The sequence below is a fragment of the Squalius cephalus genome, assembly GCF_949319135.1.
Source record: "Squalius cephalus genome assembly, chromosome: 1".
NCBI classification, from domain to species: Eukaryota; Metazoa; Chordata; class Actinopteri; order Cypriniformes; family Leuciscidae; genus Squalius; species Squalius cephalus.
Genome location: NC_137122.1, coordinates 54,716,042 through 54,732,447, shown reverse-complemented (window position 1 = coordinate 54,732,447; position 16,406 = coordinate 54,716,042). Strand labels below are relative to the sequence as shown.

The 16,406-nt window shown below is 42.0% G+C and overlaps 1 protein-coding gene across 1 annotated transcript; it reads right to left on the bottom strand.

Annotated features, from left to right (window-relative positions):
* Positions 1-300: 300 nt before the first annotated feature.
* LOC307155555 (tripartite motif-containing protein 16-like) lies at positions 301-15,211 on the bottom strand. The gene is made up of 6 exons (XM_079866269.1): positions 14,516-15,211; positions 13,183-13,278; positions 3,316-3,549; positions 2,551-2,710; positions 2,043-2,090; positions 301-1,796 (listed from the first exon to the last, which is right to left on the bottom strand). The coding sequence occupies exons 1-6, from the start codon at positions 15,098-15,100 to the stop codon at positions 1,276-1,278; spliced, it is 1,644 nt and encodes a 547-aa protein (XP_079722395.1). The 5' UTR covers positions 15,101-15,211; the 3' UTR covers positions 301-1,275.
* Positions 15,212-16,406: the final 1,195 nt, after the last annotated feature.

Genomic DNA, 16,406 nt, shown 5'->3' with positions numbered 1-16,406 from the left:
CCACTGAGCAGTACGGTACGGTACGGGACAGTACGGTACGGTTCGGGTCTGTTAACCATGATCTGGCTAGCGTTTCCACTGCCAACTACCTTACTTGATAGGCGTGGTGTTTCGATCGACGTCATTTTCGCGCGAAGAAGAACATAGTAAACTACAATGGATGACATACAGCAGATCTTGTTCTTGCTCCTCGACATGTTTGTCACAAGAAGACAAGCGCCGACATTAGGCTTATCTCAATATCAAGTAGGCTACGCAAAGTTTGTACTTGCCATGTGCGACTCCTATGGTACAGCGCGTTCTTAAAAGCGTCACTCAGCTCGCTCTGCTACTCCGGTTATCTCTGTTACTCTGTATGTACATTTTAAGCAACAATAAAACGAAATATGTTATAAAACACCTACTCTTTTCGTTTTCAGTTAAATAAATTAAACATTATAGGGACACAAATGTGGTTCATGCGCAACGTATATTGATTATTCACTGCACGTTATACGTTATTCTATTTATAACAAAACGAAATTTAAAACACAACCCTAACGTTACCTCTTTTCGTTTAAAAAAAATAATAATTAAACATTCCAGGCAATATATGCATTTGTACAAATGTTGCAAAAAGCATCAGTGATAATCTTGTAATAAAAAAATTACAAGAAACCATATTTCTTTTTGTAAAATTTCAGTTTTATCAATAATAGCCTATATAAAAGTTTAAGTAAAAGGTACAAGAAGCTTTACAATAAGAAATAAAGCAAACAATTCAGTCAAATATCCAAATGCAGCGCTCTAGTCTAACATAACAAGTAAAGTTAAATATAAATAGCCTATAACGTTAATATGAAACTAAACTTAGCCCTCAGCCAAAACGATTGACAGGGAACGAATTATATATTCACGAGACCAAAGATCGCCCGTTAGGTCTACACAAGACGAATTATATCTCATGTTTAACCACTACCGTCAGCGGCGAACGTCAGAAGAACTAACGTTAGCCGAGGAAAGGCTCATCCAGCCAGGAAACATGAGCGCTGAGCGCCCGCTGACCGCATGGATCACAACCGGGGAAAAAAAAAATATCATCTTTATAAATAAACCACAGGTTGGAGCTTTAAACAACTACATTCTCGCCTGAAAAACTCTTAAAATTACATTTCGTGATACAGTAACAGTAGTATTAGAAAATTAAAGTAAGAGTCTCTGTATCTCACTGTTACTGATTTATCACGCAGCTCAAAGTATTATGGGTAAAATCTCTCTACAATCTGTACTGAAACATCAATACAGTTTCACTGATGATCCATAATCAACCCAAAACCCAGGATAGAGCGTCTGAGTGAATGTGGTCTGGACTGTGTGGATGAGGCTCATTGTGTCAGAGACGCTGTAGAAGGACAGAGTTCCTGCACTGTGATCCACATACACTCCTATTCTTCTGCTGATGGACTTTACAGGGAGAAGAGTGTGTGTGTTATTGTGCCAGAATATGTAACTGGAGGAAGAGCAGGACAAACTCCAGGACTGATCATTTCGTCCAAACAAACACTCATTAACCGATCCCTTCCTGCTGATACTCTTATATGACACTGATATATACACATATTCACCACTGCACTCAATCTCCCAGTAACAGCGTCCACACACACTCTCTCTACACAACACCTGAGACCTCTGATCAAATCTGTCTGGATGATCAGGATACGGCTGCTCTTTGACAGTGTAAGTAATCACTCTGTTCCTCTCAGACAGACTGAGGTGTTTATTCACTGTGTTCAGATCCAGAGTGAGCTGATGGGAATCTGATGGAGAGAAAACACATCAGAAACAGGAATTATGAATCTGTCTGATCTTTTAATGTATCTGAACTCTTCATGAATCAATGTTCAATGTATCATCAGTGTCTCAGTACAGCTGATCAAATATCCTGTGCAAATCATCATTTACATGATCAATTATAAAACTCTTCTATCATGTTTATTTCTCCTTCTACAGGAAGAACATGAACACATTCAGTGAGTTTTTCTGCTTGTTTTCTAGTGACTCACATTGTAGGAAGTCGTTCCTGGTCTTGGGATTCATGTTGGTGAAAGTGACTGTGGAAATAAACACATATGAACAGTGTGAAGAGAAATGACAAGATAAAATACATTCATTTCTGAGACATCTCTAATATGATGCTCTATAATATTAGATGATGGACTCATTTCTGAGAGCAGATTAATAATCTCCAGGAGCTTCATTTATAAAACACACACATCGGATTGATCCTAAATTTCATGGATTTCATCCTCCGTCATGTGTGTATAAACGCTTGTCCACGATGATGAGTCCGTATTTCTGAATCATCAAGAGATATTTGTGGCCGTTCTGTAGGAGGATTTGATGGACTTGAATTTAATTTATTAATAACTGTGATTTAAACTGATATGCATTTAAGGACATTTTTGTGCAAATGGACGTTTTATAAATCGTAGGAACATTTCAGAAACGGTTGTACGTTCAGATTTGGGATCTTTCTCCACACGTCTGTATAAACGAGGCGCAGGACTTTACCTCCGTCTGGGATCTTCTTGATCTCCTCTTTGCAGAAATCCTCCAGTTTGTCTCTCAGCCGACGGACAGATTCTCTCACGCCATCAAAAGAGGAGAGAGAACTGAAGGAAACGTCGGGTTCGTCTGTAGATTCAGGAGGTGCTGAGAGAGACTGGAAACTCTACAGAAAACAGAAATCAAAACTCATCATCTCCACACTTCAGCCAATAACCTGCACTATATCAGATCTGAGCGGCTCTTGTTGACTTCACTTCTCTTCAGTGACTCGCTTCAATCCAGCACTTTCACACAATCAGCACAATCTCCTCATATTCATCATTTAATGCAACAAACTCTAGTATTTGACACTTAATAATAATATCATCTAAATATATATACTCAAGAGCAGATTGTAATGCTTTCAGACACTTAATTCAGACAACTATTTTTCACTTATTTTTTAAAATATATATTATTGATAGTGATAGTGATAGTGATACCATCAAGTTCACTGATTTCATCAAGACAGAAGAAACCAGAAGGAAAAATGAGTCCATATTTAATGGTAAATTTCCCAGGGCTTTGTAAGTGTGTCTCTTTAAACAGAAGATGATCAGATGAGAGTCTGACTGATGATTATATGATAACACAACACTTGACTGAATCTGACTGAATTCCTGACAACATCTCAGTCAACGGCTCATTCTGCTCTCATGAAATGTTTCTCTGTCATAGCAGGATCTTGCTCAAGTCCACTATGATCCTGTTCTTCTAGATCTCTGTTACCTGCAGGAACTGGATGTGATCTTGTGTGTGTGAAAGCTGCTCCAGCTCAGCGTCTCTCCTCCTCAGATCATTGATCTCCTGCTCCAGTCGCTCCAGTCGTCCTTCAGCTCGACTCACTGCAGTCTTTTCCTGATCTCTGATCCGCTGTGTGACCTCAGAGCGGCTTCTCTCAATGGAGCGGATGATCTCAGTGAAGATCCTCTCACTGTCCTCCACTGCTGTCTGTGCAGAGCGCTGTTACACACACATCACAATTACACAGTGGCTTCAGCACGACTGACAGAGTCCAAACTGAGACGTCTCAAATAGGGCTGTGACGGTATGGGATTTTTTCTTACCGCGGTGAAGAAGCAACAAATATCGCGGTTTGGCGGTTAACCGACACCCCCCCCCCAAAAAAAAAAAATCACCCGCGGCCGCATCACACACTGCAGACGCGATCAAGACTGCATGTAGCTTGTAAATGACAATGGAAATGAATAATCATAAAGCAGTATTCTTTATTAAAAAATAAACAAATTAACATTTATATTCAATTGTAAATATTAATAATTAACTATTAATTAGGTAGTCTTAAGGCCGGCGACACACTGGCTGTGTGGTGTGAGTGTGGCGTTTCTGTTGCGTGTCTTTTTCTATGTCTTTGCACACCAGAAACAGCGCTGCTGCTGCTAGGTGACATATACGCCTCATTGGTGATATATTCGACATATGGGGAGAGAGTTGTGGAAGGCCTAGGCTACTTAATGTTAAACATAAATATATAGCAGCAAAGAGCGTCGGCACTCGGCAGTATTGACGGCAAAATAGGCTACAGAATATTTCGTTCTGCATTGACAGACCAATGTTACAGGATGTATACTCCATCTAGTGTTCATGGTCAGTACTACATGTTCATATTGGCCCGTGTGCCGGGCGCTTGTTCACAACATGAATAGTCAAGTACACCAGCACTCCTGTGTCCTCGTTCTTACTACATGGTGTCAGAAGTGGCTTAGCTATTAATTAAAGCGAGAAAATGACAGCCAATGGACAGTGTATCAGCACAATTACGGAGTGAGTGACTATGCATATTTCGTTCTTTTGTTTTCACTAGTTTAATACAATATTACTGGCTAGTGCTACCAGCTAACCACCTAGCTTTAGCTCCGTGGCTCACTGACGACGATTGGTTTACAAGATGGCATTCAACCACACGATTCCCCCTCCCGGTCCAATGAAGCTCAGCGGAGACTGGAGCGCAAACTGGGACATTTTCAGGGCTGAATTTGAAGATTACAGTTTGGCGGTGGACTTGGTAGCCACATCTTCAGCAGTCCAAGCTGCCACTTTGAGGACGCAAATGGGGCCAGAATGTCGACATGTGTACAAGCACAACCTGCAGTTGACGGAAGCGGAACGCGGAGATGTGATGAACATTCTGGATAAATTAGAGGAGTACTTCAAACCGGCCAAGAATGTAATATATGAGCGATATGTTTTCGGCTGCTGCAAACAGGAGGATGGTGAGTCCATTGACAATTTTCTTACCCACTTGAGGGAAAAGGCGGCGACCTGTGATTATGGGGCTCTCAGGGATGAGTTGATAAGAGACAAAGTAGTACTTGGCATTACTAATGAAGCCACGCGTAGACGGCTGTTGAGAGAGAAAGGACTGACACTGACTACAGCCATAGAAATATGCAGAGCTGACAGACATGACACTGAGGTCCATGGAACAAGAAAGGCCACATACGGACAGCGTTAATGCAGCATTTAGACAGCCATCAAAAAAAATTCCCCATGCTACAGGGAGGCAGCTGAAGAAAAGCACCCCAGCCACAGACAGTGTCTCTGGATGCAGATACTGTGGTGTGCATCATGGGAGAGGGCGAGAGCAATGTCCTGCTTACGGAAAGGTGTGCAAAGCCTGTGGTACAGCTAACCATTTTGCTCGCGTTTGCATGAAAACCAGGGGATCAGAGGCATCTGCACACATTCACTCCATGGAAAATCCAGTGCTAGCCCAGGAAACAGATGGTAGTGGAGATGATCTCTTCTCAACCGAATGCATTGGGGCCGTAGGCGCCAGAGGAAAAAAGTGGTTTGCCGTTCTCCAACTGAATGGTGTTAAGCAAAAATGCCAGTTAGACTCAGGAGCCACGTGTGACGTTATGAGCCTGAAAGACAAGATACGGATCGCACCACGAGAGAAACTCATGCCAAGCAGCACCAAGCTCAAGCTCTACTCTGGTCAGCTAATGACCTCTATGGGTATGTTTGTGACAGAGTGTGTCGTGCGGGATCGCAGACACACCTTAGAGTTTGAGATAGTCGAAACCAGTCAGCAGCCCCTGCTTTCTGGGTCTACATGTGAGCGCCTTGGTCTTATGCAGTTCACCATTCCAGCAGACCTGAATGCGGTGGACAGTAGTATCCAGGCGGGGCTTTTGAAAAGGGAGGCTCTCATCGAGAGGTATCAGGATGTCTTCACCGCGCCAGTAGAATCCGTTCCAGGGGTGGTGCACTTTCAGCTAAATGCAGAGGTTCAGCCAGTCCAGAGTGCCCCCCGCAATGTACCGGTCGCCATGAGGGCAGCAGTGAAAGCTCAGCTTGAGAAATACGAGGCGGAGGGCCACATCACCTCGGTCACGGAGCCGACAGACTGGATTAGCAATATGGTGATCATCAGGAAACCAGACAAGTTGCGGATATGCATCGATCCAAAGCACCTCAACCAGGCTCTGCTGCGGTCACACTATATCATGCCAACTCTTGAAGACATACTCTACAAGCTCCCCAAGGCTAGGGTCTTCACCCTGGTGGACGCAAGGGACGCCTTTCTCCAGTGCAGATTGGACGAAGCAAGCAGCTACATGACCACCTTTTGGACACCCTGGGGGCGCAAGCGCTGGTTAAAACTCCCCTTTGGCGTTTCAGTGGCCCCTGAAGTATACCAACGAAAGCAGCACGAGCTCCTGCTGGGACTCAAGGGAGTAGACCCCATAGCAGATGACATCCTCATCGTGGGCTGTGGGGAAACTGACGAAGAGGCTGGGCGTGACCATGATGCCAAGCTGCTGGCCCTCATGGACAGATGTAGGCAGGTCAAACTAAGGCTCAGCATAAAGAAGCTCCAGTTTAAAGTGCCAGAGGTTCACTTTCACGGGCACATTTTATCGGCAAGTGGACTGAAAGCTGACCCGGAGAAAGTGAAGGCGGTCATGGACATGCCACTCCCGACGGATGTGAAGGCCGTGCAGCGGTTCGTTGGCTTTGTGACGTACCTGGCGAAGTTCCTGCCACGCCTGTCAGAGGTCTGTGAGCCGCTGAGGAGGCTCATGGACAAGGATGCGGTGTGGCACTGGCTTCCAAAACATGATGCAGCAGTGAAGGAAGTGAAGCAGCTGGTGACTACGACACCTGTGCTGCGTTACTACGACGTGACAAAGGCAGTGACAATCCAGAGTGACTCTAGCCAGCATGGCCTGGGCTGCGTCCTGTTGCAGGAGGGACAACCTGTGGCATTCGCTTCGAGAGCTCTCACACCAACAGAGCAAAATTATGCCCAGATTGAGAAGGAATGCCTCAGCATTGTTTTCGCATGCCAACGCTTTCATCAGTACTTGTACGGGCGCAGCAATGTCACTGCAGAGACAGATCATAAGCCCCTCGTCGCCATTTTCAGCAAGCCACTGCTGAATGCCCCTAAGCGCCTGCAGAGCATGTTGCTGTCCCTTCAGGGCTATAATCTCACAGTTGTCTACAAGCCCGGCCCAGAGATGTATGTGAGTGACACGCTTAGCAGAGCCACGGTGCCAGACACACACACAAACTCCAGCCTTGGTGGGCACACAGTCTGCAGTCTGGAAACAGAGCAGAGAGAGGTAGAGCACATCAACCAGTCTGACTATCTTCAGACATGGGCAGTATTTCAATTAAATGTATTTTAAATATGTATTTAATTACTTTAGTGTATTTTGTAATTTGTATTTTGCAGGTGTGGAAAAAATAAAATGTAGTTTGTAACAAAATATTTTGAGGGAGTGTATTTAGAGTATTTCAAATACTTAAATACTTAAGAAAAATCACCATATGCTTATCACCATAGTAAATGATTTTGCCATATTTTCGGTCTGATGTTGGCAATGGCAATGTCAACTTTATTTATTTATATAGCGCTTTTCACAATACAGATTGTATCAAAGCAGCTTCACAGTATTAAATAAAATAGTACATCAGTGTTTGTTTCTAGTGTAAAACATCCACGTTTGGTAATGCTGATCAATAGTATTGTTGATTGATTGATTAATTAAATTAAGTATCCCCAACTGAGCAAGCCAAAGGCAACAGTGGCAAGGAACCGAAAAACTCCATCAGGTGACCTAATGGAGAAGAAAAAAAAACCTTGGGAGAACCCAGGCTCAGTTGGGGGCCAGTTCTCCTCTGGCGTTTATGAACTAGAGGTTGGATTTAACTATAAGATTAAAATATTATATAAATGCCTTGCTGAAGAGATGCATCTTTAATCTAGTTTTAAACTGGGAGAGCGAGTCTGAGCAACGAACAGTATCAGGAAGACTATTCGTTTTGGAGCTAAATGTGAAAATGATCTCCCTCCTTTGGTTGATCTGGATATAGGTATGACCAAACGCCTCGAATTTAGTGATCTTAAAGAGCGCGATGGATTATAGGGCGATAGAAGGTCCGTTAAATAAACTGGAGCTAAGCCGTTTAGGGCTTTATAAGTCAGTAGCAATACCTTGTAATTAATACGGAACTTTATAGGTAACCAATGTAGTGATGATAAAATTGGTGTTATATGATCATATTTTCTTGATCTAGTTAGAACTCTAGCGGCTGCATTTTGGACTAACTGTAGCTTGTTTATTGAGGATGCAGGACAACCAGCTAATAAAGCATTACAGTATTCTAGTCTCGAGGTCATGAACGCATGAACTAACTTTTCTGCATCAGAAACAGATAGCATATTACGTAGCTTAGCAATGTTTCTAAGGTGGAAAAAGGCTGTTCTTGTAACATATGAAATATGATATTCAAAAGACAGGTTGCAGTCAAGTATAACACCCAGGTCTTTTACTGTAGAGGATAAAGTAACAGCAATGTCCAGGTTAGATGCACGAAAATCACGTGAAACCCTGTAGACCGGGCTCCCTCCAAGAAGTGAATGCGTTTTGAACCCCTACGGGTGACGTCACGGACACTACGTCCATATTTTTTTACAGTCTATGTTTTGAACACAGGAGAAGAAGTGACACTGCTCCTCTTAAAAACGGCATTAAAGGGATAGTTCACCCAAAAATAAAACTTTTGTCACCCTTTTATTGTCCCAAACCTCTATGAGTTTCCTTCTTCTTCTGAACACAAAAAAATATATTTTTTTATTGAGTCTGTAATCAAACAGTTGACAGTAGCTTAGCCATTGACTTCCATAGTATTTTTTTTCCAACTTTGGAAGTCAATGGCTTCCGTCAACTGTCTGGTTACCAACATTCTTCAAAATATCTTCTTTTTATTTCAACAGAAGATAGAAACTCATACAGGTTTGGGACAACATACGGATAAGTAAATGATGACAGAATTTTCCTTTTTGGGTGAACTTACTATAAAGTAGTTACTATTTAAGGTAAAGTGTTTTGTGAAAAATATACAGTCTACACACACACATATTGCACACTGAACAGCATTATAGAGAAAATAATTGTGCCTTATGAGATCAATGCACTGTGTTCTCATTCATAAAAGGACATCATACCTATTATGAAACAGCGTGTCTTTCGTAACTCCACTGAAATCTCCATTCTAAGCAAGCGTTCACAATATAACATCCATCTGCAGGTTTTACACGTTTTTAAACGTATTACATATGAGAAATATTGATATTCCGTCGGATTTTGTATAAAATAATCACCAATCCTAGCCTGGGGTGCCAGCCCGAACCCTGCCCACAAAATCTTTTGGTCGGGAAGTTCGGTCTGGACTCGATCCGTTGAGGAGTAATTATGCTCGGCTCCCAGAAGGCCGAGCCAATCAAATTGCCAGGGCGGGCTTTAATCGATGATGGACAGATGATCTGCGGTTACGTAATCACCCACGTCACCAAAGGTTTTCAACAAAGATGACTGCAGCAGGAGAATTGAGATGTTTAGATTCCGCTATCGCGTCTGTTATAAAAGAAATCGACAGCGCATTCATTTTAAAAGACGAACAGAGAACCACAATCAAGGCATTTGTCGATCGGAAATATGTGTTTGCCGTCCTTCCTACGGGATTCTGCAAAAGTTTAATTTATCAGCTGACTCCGATGGTCGCTAAGAAGATGGGACGCAATGAAAACCCTGTGGTCATTGTAGTTTCTCCATTGGTCGCACTCATGGAGTGCTTTATTATTACTTTACTCATTACTTTACTACTTCTTCCTGTGTGTGTGCAGTTGAGCTCTGTTGACAACTATGCGTCGCTTAACATACATCACTTACTGCGTTGCTCTGATTGGTTGTAGGTCTATCCAATTGAGTGCAGAGTTTTTTTTTCCTGGTTCGGTTAAGACACGCCTCATAATCGAAGCCCTGTGGAGCAGTATCAGACTCACATTCTGCCTAGAATATGAGCATGACGAAGTCAGGCTACATCAATTCTATTGTTTTTCAATAATTGCGCACGCAGCGTGATTCTACTATGGAAAAGGCATACGCAATCAGGGCAGTTAGAGTCTCGTGTGTAAAACAAACCCACAAATATTATGATTAATATGATTAATCATATAAATTATGATTAAAATGTCATTTTGATTTTGTGACAAATTCTCGGCCTGGTTTTTTTCCCCCCTTTTTATTTTGCTACTTCGCCATTTTGAATTTACACATTTCTCATATTTGTGTTATTGCTACTATTTGTGTTATTGACCTTTCAGTAATAAAAAAAAAGACTTAAGATTATTGTGGGAGTATTTTTGTATTTTCAAAATATTAATTACTTGTATTTTATTTAAATACATTTTTCAAAGCAGTATTTTGTATTTTATTTTGTTACATTTCATGAGCCAGTATTTGTAGTTTGTAACAAAATAGTTTTTGATGTATTTGTGCCCACCTCTGACTATCTTAATGTCACAGACAAGAGACTCATACAAATCCGACAGCACACGGACAAAGATGAGCAGCTCCAGGCGGTGAAGTCAGTGACACTGAGGGGCTGGCCGGACCTCAGAGAAGATGCTGAACTGGAGGTGAGAGAATATTGGGCCTACAAGGAGGAGCTCAACGTTCAAAATGGAGTGCTGTTCAGAGGAGACAGGGTTGTTATTCCTAAAGCACTGCGTACCGAGATGTTAGCAAGGGTACACTCAAGCCACATTGGGGGCGAGGCCTGTTACAGGCAAGCGCGCGACACACTGTATTGGCCAGGGATGCGAGCTGACATCATTGACTTTGTCGGCAAATGCACAGTCTGCAATGAGTATGCCATTGAACAGCAGAAAGAGTCGATGATGTCCCACGAGCTGCCAACACGCCCATGGCAGATAGTTAGCGCTGACCTTTTCCAACTGAATGGCAAAGACTTTCTCCTGATAGTTGATCATCACTCAGACTTCTGGGAGATTGACTTCCTCCCAGATCTCTCGGCAGAGACCACAATCAAACGCTGCAAAGCACAGTTCGCTCGTCACGGGCTGCCGGACCGGGTTATCTCTGACAACGGCCCTCAGTTTTCATCGCATCAGTTCAAGCGGTTTGCAGCAGAGTGGGAGTTTGAACACATCACCTCATCACCACATTATCCCAAGGCCAATGGCAAAGCTGAAGCTGCAGTCAAGATAGCAAAGAACTTATGCAAAAAAGCACACCGTGAGGGCGAGGATGCCTGGAAAGCAATCCTGCAGTGGCGCAACACACCGACGGAAGGAATGAACAGCAGTCCGGCACAGCGCTTGATGTCAAGGCGTCTTAAGACAGCACTACCGGTGGCCAACAAGCTGTTGGAACCGTGTGTGGTGACTGGAGTGTTGGAGAAGCTACGTCACAGGAGGCAGGTCTCCAAAGCAAGCTATGACCGCTCAGCAAAGGACCTACCTGTGCTCACGGTAGGCCAAGGGGTGCGAATGAAGCCATTACATGGTGACCGGACAGGCATCTGGAGACGGGGATCATGCGTGCAGAGGGTTGCCCCGCGGTCCTACCTGGTTGAGGTGGAGGGAGCACTATACCGCCGAAACAGAGTTGATCTTCGGGCAGCAGAGCCAAATACACCACAGAACTCGGACGGTCAGGCGCAGAGCAGCACGCCGATGGATGTGCCCCTCATAAACCAGAGGGGTCCAGAGACACTGATTGAGGAGCCGGGTGGTCACGAAGCATGCGCTACCCCACCTAGGCATGCTGACAATTCAGCTGTTGACCCAATGTCCACACCAACAAGGCCCCCAGCTATGTCACGCTATGGTCGGCTGACCAGGGCACCAAACAGACTTAATCTGTAGTTTAAAGTTTGCCGTAAGGGTTGTTTGTTGTTTGCTCAAAAAAAAAAAAAAAAAAAAAGTACAACAACTGTATTTTGTTTATGGCCGGTATGATGGAACATGTTAATTTGTTGTCATATTCAATAGGCCTCAGTCTATAACTCAATTATTAGGTATGGACAGGTAGCCTAACTTTCATTAAGAAAAAGGAAGATGTTACAGGATGTATACTCCATCTAGTGTTCATGGTCAGTACTACATGTTCATATTGGCCCGTGTGCCGGGCGCTTGTTCACAACATGAATAGTCAAGTACACCAGCACTCCTGTGTCCTCGTTCTTACTACAACCAATATTTGAAAATCGATAATATTTTTTTAATTACATTTATATCTACATTTATGTCAAAACCTTAACTTTCAAACATCAAAATGTAATTTATTAATATGTATTCATGTCAAAATGACATACAAACATCTTTTCCTATTATATTTTGCCAGGAAACGCTTCCAACAGGCTTGCGTGTCGCGTGAAAAATAGGCGTTGGTTCTATTTCTGGCATGCACGCGTTTTCAGCGCGGCTCGTGCCGCAACTGAGAAGCGCGCCTCACGCTCTCAAGCTCTAACCTGTTAACATGGGAGCCGAAATAAAAACGGACACGCCACGCAGCCAGTGTGTCGCCGACCTAAGGTAGGTGTGCTGCACTTAAGTCCTGCAAACGCCACAGGACGGTTAATTTTTTTAAGATGTGGTCTATTTATTGGTTAGTGGTATTTCCTCACGAGACGGATACTTTTGTGCGCCTTGTCCAAATTCACCGGCTTCCCCTTAATTGTCACCTGCCTCAAAGGCGACACAGTATGGCTTAGACACTAGATTCGTGGCTATTTTTTTAATCATTCGGCTAGCGCCGTCAACTGTTATTTCCTATACCATATAAGAGAGATCGCTACTTGCAATTAAAATCTAACTCCAACTGTTTACGTTATGCTTGTCTTTTATTCCTGTGTTTGTTTGTTTGTATTTAATTGAACATTATCTGTAAACATCACAAAACCTAGCAGTTAATTAATAATCAGACACACACAAAAAAATAAATCCCCCATAGGCTATGTTTAATGGACTGTCCCTCGACTCCCTCCCTTGCACAGGATGCGCTTTTTTCTCCAGAAGCCCTTGAACATGGGACTCGCAGAATACAGTAAATTATAAGCAAAATATTAATGTGTTTATAGTTCATATCACACACCATATGCACTCCTGTAACTTTCAGCAAAAAAAAAAAAAAAAAAAAAAAAACGTGCGGTGATGACCTCACACCGCGGTAGGCATCTCATCAACGCGATATTGCGGTGATGAGGTTATCGTCACACCCCTAGTCTCAAACTTCTCTTCTTCTCCAGACTCACCTTATGAGACTTCACAGCCTCTCTCAGATGCTGAAGATCTTTCTGTCTCTGCTGGATTCTCTGACGGATCTTCATCTGCGTCTCCTTCAGCTGTTTCTGGAGGACAAACCAATGACAGGGAATGACACATAAAACTACTGTCATACAAACATTAAAGTTACATGAATCCAGAGTTGGTGAAGTGGTTAAAGATCTTGCATGGTAAGTTTTTACTGTCTGGTTCAAACCCCAGATTCATGGTTTCCTGAAATGAATGTCAGCAGTATTTCATCAGTGCCTAGTTTTATATCATTAGTATCATCATTTACTCTCCCTCATGTCGCTCCAAACCTGTATGACTTTCTGTCTATTGTGAGACACAACAGAAGATATTTAGAAGAATGTCTCAGCGGTTTACAGAGGCCAAATAAAACATGGTGACACATCAATAACATCAAACCTCATTGGTTCTTTCATGTCACATGACTAAACACCATGATGTCATGACACAAACACCAGTGAAGTTTGATGTTTTTTATGTCATCATATTTGATTTGGGCTCCACATACATGAGTTTATCAATGATTTGATTTGATTTGATTTGTAAATAAAAATGTGGCTCTTTTAAAAGTAGCATATTTTAAAGACTGCACTTATTTTGGAAATTATATACTTTAAAAGAATATAATTGTGAAATAAGTGTGAACTGAACGCAATGTTTTCAGAAACGTAATTGCATGCTAATTGCTATTAAATGAAAATGTATTATAGTTTAAATGTAAATATAAAGCAATTAGCTGAACTTAAGAGTGACTTTTTGACCCACTTAAGATTTAAGTATATAATGTAATTTCATGATTGTATTGAGTTAAATTGAAATATTAAATATTATTAAAATGTACTTTAAAGTAAAACTTTTCATTTTACATAATAAAAAAAGTGTACATTATAAAGTGTACATATGAAACAGTCATGAAAGTTGACTCTCTTTAAGTGCACTTAAGTGGCCTTTCATTTCATTAATATTATATTATCTGCAAGTACAGGTTTTCTTTTAAATATACTTTTAATTTGAAGTACACTACAAGTGCATGTACACTTAAGCGTACTCCTTTCTTTAACCACTAGTTGTTTAGATTACTTTTATGCTTTTTCTCCTTTTTGGAGCTTGAAACTTTTTTTACTCCATTGACTTTCAATGTATAAACTAAAATAGATGAGAAATTCTTCAAAGTGTCATATTTTATATTCCACAGAAGAAACTCAATCAAACTGGTTTGGGACAACATGAGTAAATGAGTGAGTAAATGAAGACACTTTCATTTCTGTGTGATCAATCCCTCTCAGTTCATACCTGTTTCTCTGTCCTCTGTTCTGCAGTTGATACAGTGTTGTGGTTTTTATGTTCACTCTCCTTACACCACACACAGATGCACTGTTGATCAGTGACACAGAACATTTCTAGCTCTTTATCATGTTTACGGCAGATCATGTCCTGCAGTCGTCCAGTGGCATCAATCACTTTGTGTGGTTTACGAGAGTGATATTCCTCATGACGGTCAAAATGAGTTTGACAGTAAGATTCCTGACACACCAGACAGGACTTGACAGCTTGGTATTTTCTTCCAGTACAGACGTCACACTGCACGTCTCCAGCTCCAGCGTAACAGTCAGCAGGAAGTTTAGTCTTCTTCAGTTTCTCCACCAGTTCAGCCAGAATGGTGTTTTTAGCTAAAGCAGGTCTTGGACTGAAGGTCTGTCTGCACTGAGGGCAGCTGTAGACTCTCTTCTCATCCTCCTGATCCCAGCAGTCTGTAATACAGATCTTACAGTAACTGTGTCCACAGTGGATAGACACTGGATCCTTCAGGAGATCCAGACACACTGGACACGTGAACTCATTCTGATCCACTGAAATTCTGTCTACAGCTGCCCCCATTTTACTGCATGAATACAGGGAGACACAAACACACAACAGCTCAACAATACTTCATTTTCTGTTTCTCTGAACTGAGGAGTTGAAATAGTTTCCTGCTTTTTTTGTTTGAGTGACGTGTGTAAAACAGGAGTGTCTGTAAACAGCTTCCTCATTCCTGGTGAAGGAGAGTCACTTTACTGCTGTGTTTATGTGCTCTAGTGGAGTCAAAAACACCGTAATTAGGAGTTCCGAGCTCATGAGCCATTCAATCCGTTAAATTCCGCGTTATACAGTAAATTGACTCAATTCCGTCCGTGTTTGGCTTTACTTTCGGTTTTATTTGCGGTAGTTTGCGCGTTGGCTTGATTCTCAGATTCTCAGCTGATCATGTGATGCGTGTTGCAGAAGCGCGTCATATCTGGCTAAAACATGTCATAAAGCCATAAACACGCACGTTTAATTTTTTAGCATTGTTGGGAGGAGTAAAATTTACATATGTAGCTTCTACTATGAGGTTAGAATTGCTCAAGAGATTCACAAACAAATGTAAAGAGAATCACAAAAACGTATCAAATTCACAAATAAATAGATTAAGATCTACATATAAATGTAAAGAGTTTCACAAAAAAATTATAAAACTCACAAATAAATAAAATGAGATTTGCAAATAAAATAAAAAAAAATATTTAAAAATGTGTTTGTCACAAACACAACTCCTTCTGGCATTTATTCACGATTTCACATGTTAATGAAATCTGATGTAATATTATAATGCGTATTTGGCTTGCTGTCCGGGGGGAGGGCTCCAAGCTCGGAATTCGGCCTGACCCCAGAGTACTCCCCCCTATGAATGTATAGAGACCATAGGTATCTATGAGCAGACCCAGCCAAGTGTGAGGTGATGGGGTGGTGGTAGGATGCTGAGAAATTTGTCATGAGACAGGAGGTAAGGGAAGGCTTTATTTATACTGGATTCTTCTTGTGCTGATTGGATGATTACCTGAACATGCTCCTCCCGAACTTTGTTACATAAAACTTCATTTTGTGAACCGCTTTCTGTGCATTTGTAAATCCGATCATGCTGGAACTTATGGGACCCTAGGAAAAGCGTATTGAGGAAACCAATGAGAGAAAAGTACTAGGATCTGCTGGAGGAGTGCAGGGAGAGAGGCCTATAGAAGTCAACTGTACAGGCTTTGCAGGACGTTCACTTTGCAAAGTCCTCAGTCGTTTGGGCGTTACAGGGGCGGCCAAGAAAAGGGCCATTCAATCCGCGACGGAAGCCGCAGAGAAGGCCACAAGGTTATGGGATTAATATCCTGTCATC

Bases quoted from the DNA above. Each gene is read 5' to 3' on its own strand.
- LOC307155555 (XM_079866269.1), bottom strand. From the start codon at position 15,100: ATGGGGGCAGCTGTAGACAGAATTTCAGTGGATCAGAATGAGTTCACG. The intron at 2,711-3,315 runs GTAACAGAGATC...TGTTTTCTGTAG, and splicing joins ATCACATCCAGTTCCTGCAG to AGTTTCCAGTCTCTCTCAGC. The intron at 2,091-2,550 runs GTAAAGTCCTGC...TTATTTCCACAG, and splicing joins CAAGAAGATCCCAGACGGAG to TCACTTTCACCAACATGAAT.